The sequence below is a fragment of the Fusarium redolens genome (assembly GCF_020744475.1).
Source record: "Fusarium redolens strain MPI-CAGE-AT-0023 chromosome Unknown BKA55scaffold_6, whole genome shotgun sequence".
Lineage (NCBI taxonomy): Eukaryota > Fungi > Ascomycota > Sordariomycetes > Hypocreales > Nectriaceae > Fusarium > Fusarium redolens.
Window position 1 is genome coordinate 1,689,147 of NW_025763669.1, and position 12,549 is coordinate 1,701,695.

Genomic DNA, 12,549 nt, shown 5'->3' on the forward strand with positions numbered 1-12,549 from the left:
CTCGAATAGCAAATCATAAGCAACATCATTTTCATAACCCTCCATCATTCGTGTCGTAAAGCGTGAATCATCAGTCATGAACCTTTTGTCTTATATCTCCTGTACCGAACAGTGGAAATCGTTTACCTCTCTCGGTAGACCAAGAACACGATCTGCGCCAGTAAACCTAATCAGTAGCTCAGCGTGATGGCGTCCTATCGAAGGACTGGTAATGATCGCGAGCTGTGCTCGATCTGATGACTTCTCCAACCCCATCACGAACTTCCTTTGGCCCGCTTATCTTCTTGCGGAGCTCTTGTGATCGCTTCTCACGCCGCCTCTCGCTGAATTTGCGCGGGAGGTTCTGCAACTCCTCTAATCTGCTTCCCAGGGAAAGCCTTCTCTTTTCCTTGTTAGCTCGCCTCTGGATGTTATTGGCTCGCCAGAATGATCTCTTGACTTCACCATCCGCCGAATGTGGCCTCTCATCGTCGTTGTAGTCTCGTCGTAGAGATTCGAGACTAGACCGATGTCTCATAACTCGGAGGTTACCACTTGGAGTTCGCCCAATTGTGCGACGCTCAGTAGTGGGCCAATCATAGCTGGTGTAGTAGGAACCATCACGAGGCGGGAGGACGGCAAATGTGCGCTTCATCCTGGAACTGAAGCTTCTCTGAGGTCCTTTCGGTCGGTTGTCTACCAGAGGATATCGGTAGGTTTGATCACCCAGTTCATCCGACCAATGAAGATCACAGTCATCGTCACAGTACCCATCGCACTCGTCTGAGTCCTCACTAGACCAATGAGGACGCCAAAAAGGGTGCAACTTGTCTTCTTCTACTGGACTGTCGTCGGAGCTAGGATACGCCGGCTCACGTTCCATAGTGGGCATTCCTCTGATCCTCCCAGTACGTGAAAGGGACAAAGTGCGCGACAAGAAGCTCGAAGGTCTTCGGGTTGACGGTGTATAATCAACCGAGTGGCGTCGTGTACGGTTGAAAGCACGGCGTACCACAGAAGGACGGCGAGGGGGCTTTTCGTTCATTGACTCGAAGTAGTTGCCCATTTGAGCCATTTTCTCGTGAGCTGGAGTCGTTCCTGATGGGGTGGCAGGGATGAAGTTGATAACTGGTGGGTGATTGGGTGGCTCGGGAGGCGCTCGGGGATTCCGAAGAGGAGAGTCAACATCGTCGAGAGAAAATTTTGGCTGGGGAGGTGTGGCGGGAATGTCCTCTGAGGAGTCAGTCGGCATTGGCACATCCAAGACTTCCTCCGCCTCTGATTGAGTCTCATCTGGCGACTCAGAGGGTTTCGTCGAGTGATCTACCATCAATAGGGATGAGTTCTGATGAGGGTACATTTGGACTGCGAGTGCTTCTGATACCACTGGATTGGTCCCATTTGTGTCGACAGAAGCCAACGAGAATGGAGTGTTTTGCGAGCCATATCCCTTTGCGTTCAAAAAGTCGTCGTGGCGTTCAGAACTTGACCGACGGTGACTTTCTGACGCATTGGAAATCGTTCGTGCCCCTGGCGTCTCTTCTGAGAAGCGAAGGTCGGGCACTCTGGGTGTATCCTTCTTCTTGTTGAGGTATTCTTGTAAGGCGTTGTGGAGCTTCATACTCTCGGTTGTCAGGGAACTGGCTCTTGAACCGTTACGGCTGGTAGGAGCAGATAGAGAAGACGAGCGAGCAGGCACGATAGGTGGGTAATCCATGGTTCTCTCATCAGAGCTTTCGGACATGGAGTAGGAACGACCTCGCAATTGACGCCGTACAATGGGAGGCTCATCTTTCGTTGATGATCTATCATTCAGTGTGGGGCTGGCGCTGGTGGTGCGGCTCGACTTTCGGCTAGAGTGCGACCTCAGTGACGGCTCTCTGGACTTGGTTTTGTGCGATGACAGCCGACTAGGGACAACCACCACAGGTATGCCCCCTGCTTTCCAAACTTCGCGTCGAGCCCTGCTGCTCGAGATAGAATTAAGTGTCGCGTTTGAAGACTGACTCTCTGACTTCGGAGCACTTGGACGGTTTCGACCGCGTGGATCAGTATGCGATCTGTCCGACTTTGGGGAATTTGCGGTTGAGGTGGAGGATGCATTGGTCGGATCTCTCAGAATGGTCTGTTTTCGCACATGACGCAGTGTCCTCTGCCTCTTGGGGGCTGTGTCCAAAAGATAAGCCTCCACAACAGTTGAGACAGTGGATTTGGTAGAGATAGCCGACATCCTGCGTGGGTCAGAAGTTGCGATTGTACTCGATGTAGCTGAGGGGGGGACATCACGGCTCGAAGTGCCTCTCGAGAGTGTCTCCGTTGTCTGGTGTAAAGGCATGCCGCGCACAGCTTTAGCTGCTTGTGTCGGTATGATTATGTTGGGCTCGACGACTCTCGCCTTATTTGGGCTTAAACGGGTCATGTTAAGTGCTTCAGGTCGCTTCTTGACAGTTACCAGTCTTTGCAAATTGTGGTCCCATTCCTGTTCTACCTCGCTCACGGAGCCCCAGTCGCTGTCGTTGTGACCCCAATCCCCTACTAGTGACCTGGACGTACTGCTCCCTTCTGAGGGAGGTGCCAGGTTGCCCAAAGCCAAACCAAGGGTTTCAGACCTGGCAATACGAGAACTTGGGTCTGGGATGTTGCGTAAAGCTGGTCGTGAGTTCTGATTGATAACAGGCTTGTCTTCATCTTCGGATGATAAAGGCTCTTCTCGCGCAGTGGTAAAGGAACCAGATTGGGATTCACCAGCAGTAGTACTTGAACCAGCACGGTCAATGATAACGGGTCTTAATAATTGCGGGCGACTTGTGGAATGAGGCGGTGTCACATCGGGCGTAGGCGGAATCTTCTGATTAGGAGGCGTGGTGGGTGGACGCAGATACGATGGCTGGGGAGTTCGTAAGGCGACATCGGTTGCAGCTGGACTATTTGTCTTGCCAGAGGAGTTCTCCGAGGGCTGGCGCGAATGTCTCGGCGGAGTTGGTGGTAGATCTGGACCACTACTTATCCTTCGCGACTGATGTTTAAGAGTTCGTGGGCTCGATGGATGGTTGCCATTGCCAGAAACAGAAGTGTTGATAGCCAGCTCATGCCTAGTCAAAGGACTAGAAATTCGAATTGGCAAGGAGGAGATCCTTTCGGAGCGAGGTCGTGGAAGAACCTTGTGCTTTTTGAATTGTAATTGACTGGTTGGGCTGGTCTCATATTGTGCTTGGGGCGGATAATCGGCGGGAGATGCCATCATGACTGGCGATGGGATAGAGTGTGCTGATAGCATGGCTTTGATTAGATAGAAGCTTTCTAAAACTTTTGACTCGCGGCAACGATGTTGGAACGGTTTGGTGTTGGCATGCTGGCTGCCATCGGACGGGAAGCAGGGTTTTGGAACAGTTGCGGAACACAACAGGAACAGGTTAGACGGTAGCCCGAGATATACAAGTAGGGAAGCGACGCGCTTGAAGAATGACGGGTCTTAAGCAAAGCGACAGTTGAAAGCAGCTACGAACGTGAACCGACACGCCGAACACAATCGCAAACTTGGCTTAGAGAGTTGCGTCGAGTGTCGAGCGCGAGAGTCGAGTGCGCATACTTGGGGTAGAGATGGGCGCAGTAAGAAGTTTCGAGTCGCAATCACGTCAAAGTCGGCACATGAGATGACGGTTGGTCTTTGGTTCCAGTCACTACTGACGGGGATCAAAGGAAGAATGCCAGAGATGGAACAGGGACGAGGAAATGAGGTGAGGTGAGATGACGAGAGAATTGGAGAGAGACTGATTGAGGAACAAGAGTACCTAGACTGCCTACTAAGATAGATGACGGGAGAGTGGAGGAACCCAGCCATGGAAGTCCAGAAGAAGCAAGTCCTGTCAAGGATCGAGAAGGAGGGGGGCACCTGGGGGACACGCTAAAGGGGGCGAGTTTCTAGCAGCCCTCAGTGGTCTAGAAGACATATTCAGTGGCCCCAGTGGTGCATTTCACGAGCTGCAGTGGCCCAGCGGCCCGGGCCAACAGGCGCGCTTCCTTCCCTCCACTCCACATTCAATGAGGTCGAGTCCACCCAGTGCAGGAGCGAGTCGTCGAGTCTTGTCCTTCCATTCTCAGTGAGGATTGGCGGTTCTGGTTTCTGGCATTGGACCACTGACGCAACCTCAAGCTGGGGGCCATGGTTTGAGTTTGAGGTGCCATTGGATTCGTTTCGTCTAAGTGCTAAATCTGGATCTCTATTTCTAGTTGCAGAGTCTCTGAGCTTCCTGCTGCTTCATGCGCAGGGAAATGCAATGCAATAATGGACGTGTCAGGGCTGTACAGTACATACTGTCGTAGCACAAATGCCGAGTCTTGCGAGGGGCCAACTGAATAAGCGGATGGGATCTCGCTAGAGTGTCTAGATGTTCCAAGGGCGCTGCCACATACGCAAGGGATGACATTGAGTTCTTTGTCTGTAGCTCGGTAGCTGGGTTATGCCGTTATGACCTTTCTATTGGGCAGAGCCAGACGTCTCAGTTAAAGCCTAGTTAGAACTCGAGGCGTTTCCTCATACTGTGAGACAGTGCGATGAGTTGAAAGTTGAATGGAGGGGTGAAGGGACATTCTGGGCAGATGCTTTCAACTCTGTGGGTAACGGTATGCAGCGTCAGAGGCCAGACTGGCTAAGGGGTGCAAGAAAACGAGAGAATGCATCAATGGGACTGAGGATAACGATAACAGGGTACCTCTAAATAGCCTTATTTATCTTGTCATACGAAGAAACACCATGAAGGAATAGTATCCTTTTGTGGTAAAACGAGCAGTTCATACTACAGATTTCTTAAGACCGAGGCTTGTCGTTCGTTAGTAGAGGTCAGGTATTGTTTTTATATAATGATTTTCTTGTCTTTTTCTCTTGCATTCACACAACTTTCCTTGATTGCCGAGAGAATGAAAAATGCAAGGATCATAGCCTGGTCAAGAGTGCAGGAAGAACAAAGTGCCCCACTCATATCGTTGGTGTGGTGGTGGTGGAAGAAGTAGTCCCAATCGAGTTTGTCCAGATTGATTGATGGCTGGCTGAATGTCTCTTTGACAACATTACAAGTTTTTGTTTTAGGATCCAATTATTGGATATCCTCGGGCTGGTAGGCCCTAGTATTCGTTTGTTTGTCCTCCGCCCTTCCTTTCAATGGATCTTTTCCACTGTGACACTTCAATTACAGTTCTGATATTCAACTCGAGTGCTTCGCATAACACCACCAACAAAGTTTCTCATGTTTCGGGGGACAAATCCGCAGTGATGGAGGTGTAACCCTGCCGGGTTTGGGACAAAGCCACTATGACCAAAGCTTGGGTTTCTGCACGCCAGCATAAGTGTTGTCTTGAGCAGCCAGTCAGGATCGAAAGCACCTCTCCCACTCCGTTCACTCACAGCCATTACGTCCATCTGTTCACCTGCCATTGCATGTCAGGATAATCGAATCAGAATCATTTGCTGCAAGTCGTGCAGCGAGAGCAATTACCGGCCTTCTTTCTTTCTCTCTTTTCCAATCTCGCGTCTTATCAGGGACTAATAAGAGAGGCAGGTAAATCGGCTGATATTCATTGACTCTTACATGGGTAAATTGCCGAATGTCTGAGCCTACACTCGATTCTACGCATGAACTTGAATGAATAACTGATGCTCAGTCAACCGCCGTGATCAGGGTACGATTTTATTGACAGAGCCCAGACATACACAATGCACTCCTCAGGGGTGCAGACCCCAACAAACAGTTGTGACAGGTTCTAAGACAAGTGTGCAGCGGCCTCACACGTCTCAGATTCAGCCCTGCAAGTGGACGTCAGCGTAGCTGATTGATTCGCTCATTGTGCAAATGTTTTTAATGGATATGATATCATGAAAACTCTCAGTGCCTGACTATTTTTGAGTTCCTGTCACTGCGTCTCGTAAGTGGTGTTTATCATGATCAAAACCCCCCATGGCCTTGGGTGGATGTCTACTATAAGGGAAGCGCTTTCCTGGAATATCACAATGGTGATATACAGACATAGAGCTTTGTTCCTGATACGATAAGAACACAACGTTACTACCTATAGGGTGAAAAATTCCGGTACTGTATGTATGGTGCGGTACATCTGAATATGCCCAAATACAGTATGATATAAAGTGGTCGTTTCACGCCTATGAACAGCTAGCTACCTTACCTACCTACCTAGCTTGTCATGACAGCTAGTATCTACAGAGTTACACATACTAGGTGAAGTTTGTAATGGAATTATCTGTGCCTGTGAATCTTCAGTATATGAAACATATAGATTTACTAAAAGGTGTAAGGAAAGGTTGGCTACCCCAGAGGTTGAATAATGTACTATTTCAAGTATATACTAGGCGTTCAACTCATAATTATTATTATTACTCAAGCAGTACTTCATTTTTATCATCCTGGCAAGCGATTGGACTACCCTGTAGCCATTCCCAAATTCCTACCAACCTATACTTGATATATCGAAACGTAAACTCAGCACTACAACTTAAGATCCCCAAACAGGTGTGAATATTCGATGATAGTCAAGCTTGCGTGTGGTTTCAGGCCCTTGTAGTTGGGCAATCTTTTTACTGGAATATTCACCAAGCCCAGAAATGTTCCAGGATGACGCGGGCGCTGATAAAATCAAGCAGATGGAAATCGTCGTATTTTATATGAGCAATGAACTAAGCAAGGGAAAAAAAAAGAAGAAAAAAAGGTAAACAACACCGCACCGTGAAGCGTGAGACATACAACTCAGTGTAACTAGAGAAATAACGAGAACTGCCTCCAGTTTATTGTATTTAGGTACTAGAAGACCATCTATCAGCCTCACCCCAGCATCCATGTGAACAGTCATACAAAACCACATAGTTTAGGACAAGGAATGATATGCTCATACTTACTAACAAGTCACGCGCGAGGATGAGAAAAACCCATCGTTGTTGTCACAAACCTCATCTCGCCGTAGAGCAACGACACAAATTTCTTCGTGCAGCACCACAGATCAACACCTGAACCAAACTATAGCATCCTTGCTCCAGCTCCCAAATCATCCACTATTTGGAAGGCTCGAGCGCCATAGCAGTACGCCGAAAGGGTTGTTCGGGTTGATAAACCCCCACTCACCGGTGCAGCTTGGGCCAAATCGACAGGGCAGCTCGATAAGCTTAGAGTGCAAGCAGGATGGCCATGCAGAGCTTTTCCACCTCGCCAACCTCGACAGCAAATCCCCGCAACGAAGGACTCTGGCCAGGAATTCGCTCCCACGAGATCTTGAGATCCAGAAGGGCCACCTGCGTGTTTGATAGCTGTTCTTGCACACAATGGGCCGATTATCGTCAGAATCGAGGTGAGTGGTCATTCAGCCTGATCTTGCAGCAATTGCGTGCGGGGATAAGGTGTGCTGATGGCGACAAAGATACGAGCCGCTGTCGGATTCGTATGGCCAGCCTTGTTAATTCCCTCATCTTGGGCATCGTGCCTTGTTGTCTAGTTCTGTCCTGGCCATACCCGCAGTATGTTGACTCGCCGATGTCACCTGAATAAAGGCTAGACGAACAGCTCACGTTATGTGGCGTCTGCGAGCTGGTGGTGAAGTCAAACTTGCTCTTCATCACGGATTTCTCTATGGACCGATTCCCACAATAGAGCCGGAGGCCCTGTTGCGAATCCGAACGGAGACTTGCACGTTATATTTATCAACGTCGCCAGGTCCAGGTCCAGTTCCCTAAAGCTTACTGGTAGATGGAGCCTGACGCTAGAACCTGAGGCTGAGTGCCGATGAGGCTGTGGCTATGATGCTAAGGGCAAGCCACAAAACCCTAGGTCCCGACGGGTAACCTAGAGCTGGTAAAGTTTGAGCAACCTTGGCAACGTTACTCCGAGAAAGTTTTTGCTAGCAGATTACGCACCCCTGTCACTGAGAGTTCCCGAGCCAGTGACGGTCGCCTGTTTTTTCTTTCTAAAGATACTGCAAGGGCGAGAAAGGGTGTGATCGATACGAGTCAGCAAGCTGATATCGAATTGATGTACGAATGGAGATGGAACAGACGGCCGCACCTTGTAAAAGGAAGGGCAAAGAGGGCTATTGGTAATGGTCACTTGCCCACTGAGTCACAATCACTCAGCAATTGGTCGTGTTCTTGATTTGCATGGATGAATGATGACAAGACCCGATCCATCTCCAGACTGCAGCACTTTATCACCCGATTATAGGTCACCCATGGAGATCTATTTGGAGGATCCGAGAATCCAAATTTGGGTTCAGAGCACGAGATTCGGAGGTTTATTCACGATGAAGTCATCGGACACTGGAGGCCGTTGAAACATTCCAGCTATTTCGGTTGTTTCTACCAGCAATCAGCAATCCGGGGACCTGCTCTGAGGCTCAGCTCAGATGGGTGGGCTCCACGCTCGTGGCCCGGCAACCCCGGCGCTGGGCACAGGGCATGTGGCGGACCGCTAGCTTGGGCAAAGAACGCCATTTTCCAAGAATAGCCCTTGTCAATTCTTGATGGCAGCCTTACACATCTGATTGACCTGACGTTACGTCCGCCATTTCCAACTGGATGTTTAAGCTTTTCCACGAGATCGAATCGTTACATACTGACATAGCCACACATGCGCGTAGGGTTCTGATTGTGCCACTCTATCCTGGACCCTCCGGTCGCATTACGAAATTCCCTAACAGAGGTGCATTGCCAAGTCTTTGGACCACTGTTGACGGTCAGGTCAAGACAAATTTTGAAATTGTAAGCTTGGTGAGCCTAACAGCTATCACCGTGGGTCCTGTATGCAGAGATTTGCTCTAGACTTTGCTAGGTGCAGCTGTGGACATGGCATGGCCCGCTGCTGGTTGACGATAACGAGAGCCAAGGAAGCAGCATGGCTCTTTTGGGTCTGTCTTCCTCTTTGGGACATGGGGGGAGTGCCGTGAATGGTGGTTAACAGCTGTCAGCAATACGGAGATCCAGGGTCTTGGCACCGGACAACCCACACCTCGTATCCATATCGCCATTTCCAACAGCCACTTCGCCATGGGCTTATCATCAGCCCTGCTCACAAGAGCTAGTCCCGTCATTGGCTTGGAATAGAATCGAATTGACGAAGACTTTAGTCGGCTCCGCTCTATCTCGCTTACCTACCCAACAAATTAGGCCACCAGGTCGATGAGATATAAGAAATGCTCTGCCTCGCCTCCAGCCCCTTCTCTCATCATATTATACACCGTCGTCTTTCGTTCAAAGATTAGCTCTGTCGATCTAGGATCTAGATTCCTTGACAAAGTACATTCGTTTAAACAAGCACAACCACTAAACACCAACCACCATCATGAGGTCTTCAGGAATCATCGTCGCTGCTGCGGCTGCTGTTGCCAACGCTCACTACGAGAACGTAAGTTGCTAAGGATTACTATCCATCTGTCAAATTTATACTGACTTACATGACTTAGCCTACCGTCGGCTTCACTACTGTCTACACCCATCCCGCCAACGTTACCAAGCCTACTGAGTACACTACCAGCACGGTCTACAGCACCAAGACCTATACTATCACTCAGTGCCCCCCTACTGTTGTCGACTGCCCTGTGGGTCATGTTACTACCGAGACCATCGCCATTTCCACAACTGTCTGCCCTGTCACTGAGGTCCCTACTGAGCCCAGCAAGCCTCATGAGCCTGTTTACCCCAACCCTACTGAGCCCAAGCCTCATGAGCCTGTACCTACTCACCCCGGTCAGGATGTTATCACCAAGACTCAGACCTACGCCTACCCTCATCCTACCAACCCTGGCCAGAGCGTGACCAAGACTATCACTTACACCGTCCCCAACGACCACGGCCACAACGCTACTGCTGTCAACCCTCCTCCTCACACCTACCACCCTGTTCCTACTGGAGGTGCTCCAGTCTACCATAATGGAACCACCCCCGGCTATCCTGGTAACCATGGTGGAAAGTCTCCTCAGGGTGAGGAGAGCGGCAACGATGATGGCACTGACAACGGTTCCCACGGCGGCAGCAGCAGCGGCAGCGGCAGCAAGGGAAGCAACGGTGGCTCCGAGTCCGAGGATCACCTGCCTTCCACATCCTCTGATGTTCCTGAGACTGTCCAAACTGCTGGGGCTCCCATGAACGCCGTCACTGGCCTCCTCGCCATCGTTGGCTTCGCCGCCGCCTACCTGATCTAAGATGGACACTTTCCGGTCCGCTGACTACAACACTTTTTCCAAAATTCTTACGATCCTTACATGATGCATGAAAGCATGGCATTTGGGCATGATTTGATTTTGTTTGCGAAAGCGAACGGCGTTTACAAACAGGGGTTATTGCCGCTATGGACACCAATGGATTGGGCCTAGCGATGACGGGATTGGAGATGCATTATATGAGATCTGAAAGCATATGCACACGACTTATATACTAATTTCTACATTTAATACTAGCGACCATTCATTTAGACTAGACTTTGATTCACATTATACCTAAAAGGGTGCCTTTTAAATATAGACGGTTGCTACAACGCATATTTGTCCTCGATTTGTTGCACTAGTGTAAGACTTATATAACATCAATTTTCTGAAACGCAAAATAATTATTGGACTTGAAGACAAGGAAATACTATCTCGCCCTTTGGTCCAATGTCCATATATTCGGTAAAAATGAAACCCATAGCATAAACAGCCTCAGTGCTATGCTTTGCTGCACATCGTACTGAATACCCAAGCCTGCGGTGCGTCCTGTTCGTTTTCACACTCGCTCGTATAACTCAAATAAAGTGCATAACGAAACAGAACCCCCCTCAACTCCTCTTTGCTTATGCTTCTCCCCACTCCGATCTGCCATTTATCTACATCCAACTTGACCCCATTTACACCCATTTCTACAGCCCATGACTGTCCGCGCAAGCCAGCCCACAGTGCCATTAGAAATGATTCATCAACGGGTAGGTTCTGTGGCACGCTGCATCTTGGTGACCAGATAGACGGTCGTCGACGGCGTCGTTTTGGATCTCGCGCGATCGTTATAAGAGTGTCTTGAGCAACGACTGGATCGAGAAATGAGACAAGGACTTCGAAGGTTCGCTTTGCAAGTATTGTGTTGAAGATCCGGGATGTAAGACGGACTTGCTTAATAGCTGGGGCTTGGAGGTTGTCGAGGATCTGGATAATGATTTCTGTGGGGAGCGTTTCCATTGTAACAGATCGCGAGGGAGCCATCGTAAGAGGTTCAATGCTGTGTCGTCAAATACGCGGAGTGAGTAAAGACGAGGTTAAGGAGAAATATAAGCGGCGACCTTTATGATGATGATTGTTTATATCTTACTCTAGGTACCTCCCTATTTGCGAATAATCTTCCGAGCTGATGTCTTGCCCGTCCTACAAACTCCCAATCCGTACAGGTTCTCATGTGAGACAGCCAACAAAGTCAACGTAGATCCACCAATTCGGTCAGGTACAAGAGAGCCAATTGGTTCGTAGAGGCACTCGTAAGGGTTCCCGTAAGGGTTCTCGTAAGACTTGTGGGGGCCGTAAGTCGACCAGACTGACTGTGCTTTTAGCCTACCGTTACTAGAAGTGTAAGACGCCATTGTTAACTGTGCTCGACTCGAGTCTAGGTAGATAGTAGTACCAGTAGATGAAAGTTTTGTTATCATAAGAAATTGATGGAATTAGCTTTCCATTTCTTGGCTTTGGGTTAGATTCATCAATTATTCGAAGACCACTTTACTCGCTAGTCTCTTCTTGCCACCATGCCTTCATTAAACGTAGCCTCTCCGTCCTCTCCCTAGCCATCCTCCTCCCCTCATCTGTTTTCATCATGCCCTCGAGCAATAGAAGCTTGTCATCAAAATGCTCCATAGTGTTCTCCAACGTCCGGCTCTTGGCACCTCCAAATGCGAACGTCCTCGCAATTCCCACCGCGCCAATGGCATCTAACCGGTCGGCATCCTGAACAACGGCCAGCTCCGGATACTTGTCCACAAGAGCCCGCGTCCGTGCCGGGTCCTTGACTTCGGAGGAGTAGCTGACGCCGAGGCAGATGGCCTGGACGGTGTCGGCAAGGGTCTGCGGTGCGCCGAAGGACATGAGCACGGATGCTACCATGCGAGAAGGGTCCTCGCCAGGGCGGAGGTATTTCTTGTCGCCAACGTCGTGGAGCAGCGCGGCCAGCGTGACCAAATTTCGGCGTGTTGAAGGGGTATGAGATTGGATATGCTGCGAGAGACGAAGGACACGCTTGATGTGGTTGAAGTCGTGCGATGCGTCATAATTGGACATATATTCCTCAACGTAATTTGTTACTTTGCCAACAAGCGCGCCATCAACTGGAAAGTCTTCCATAGTCATCGTGTGAAGAAGTCTGCGACCTGAGATGGCTATGTTGAAAAAAGGACGGCGAGTTTGGCGGTGCAATAGAGGAAACGTATTTGTCAGGAGATATCTCACGACAAGGTGAGATTGCCCCGAGGATGACTGAAGCAAGTAACGGTGAGAGGATCGAAATGAAGACACTAAGATTCTATGCCATGGAAACTGAGCCCGGGCACGATATGGGACTCCAACCAG

General features: G+C 49.6%; 4 protein-coding genes across 4 annotated transcripts; 1 reads left to right on the top strand and 3 right to left on the bottom strand.

Moving 5' to 3' along the window:
• Positions 1-178: 178 nt before the first annotated feature.
• On the bottom strand, positions 179-3,220 carry BKA55DRAFT_592900 (uncharacterized protein; the record flags this gene model as incomplete). Its single annotated transcript, XM_046195463.1, has 1 exon — positions 179-3,220. One exon carries the CDS (start codon positions 3,218-3,220, stop codon positions 179-181), a length of 3,042 nt encoding a protein of 1,013 aa, XP_046051218.1.
• Positions 3,221-9,311: 6,091 nt separating this feature from the next.
• BKA55DRAFT_538037 (uncharacterized protein) lies at positions 9,312-10,170 on the top strand (the record flags this gene model as incomplete). Its single annotated transcript, XM_046189991.1, has 2 exons — positions 9,312-9,374; positions 9,433-10,170. The coding sequence occupies 2 exons, from the start codon at positions 9,312-9,314 to the stop codon at positions 10,168-10,170; spliced, it is 801 nt and encodes a 266-aa protein (XP_046051219.1).
• A 330-nt stretch (positions 10,171-10,500) lies between these two features.
• On the bottom strand, positions 10,501-11,347 carry BKA55DRAFT_564657 (uncharacterized protein). The gene has a single exon (XM_046192503.1). It carries the CDS (start codon positions 11,197-11,199, stop codon positions 10,672-10,674), a length of 528 nt encoding a protein of 175 aa, XP_046051220.1. The 5' UTR covers positions 11,200-11,347; the 3' UTR covers positions 10,501-10,671.
• Positions 11,348-11,706: 359 nt separating this feature from the next.
• BKA55DRAFT_688663 (uncharacterized protein) lies at positions 11,707-12,330 on the bottom strand (the record flags this gene model as incomplete). The annotated part of the gene is made up of 1 exon (XM_046199249.1): positions 11,707-12,330. The coding sequence occupies one exon, from the start codon at positions 12,328-12,330 to the stop codon at positions 11,707-11,709; it is 624 nt and encodes a 207-aa protein (XP_046051221.1).
• Positions 12,331-12,549: the final 219 nt, after the last annotated feature.

Excerpts from the sequence above, each read along its gene's own strand:
- BKA55DRAFT_564657 (XM_046192503.1), bottom strand. The coding sequence starts at position 11,199 with ATGGCTCCCTCGCGATCTGTTACAATGGAAACGCTCCCCACAGAAATC.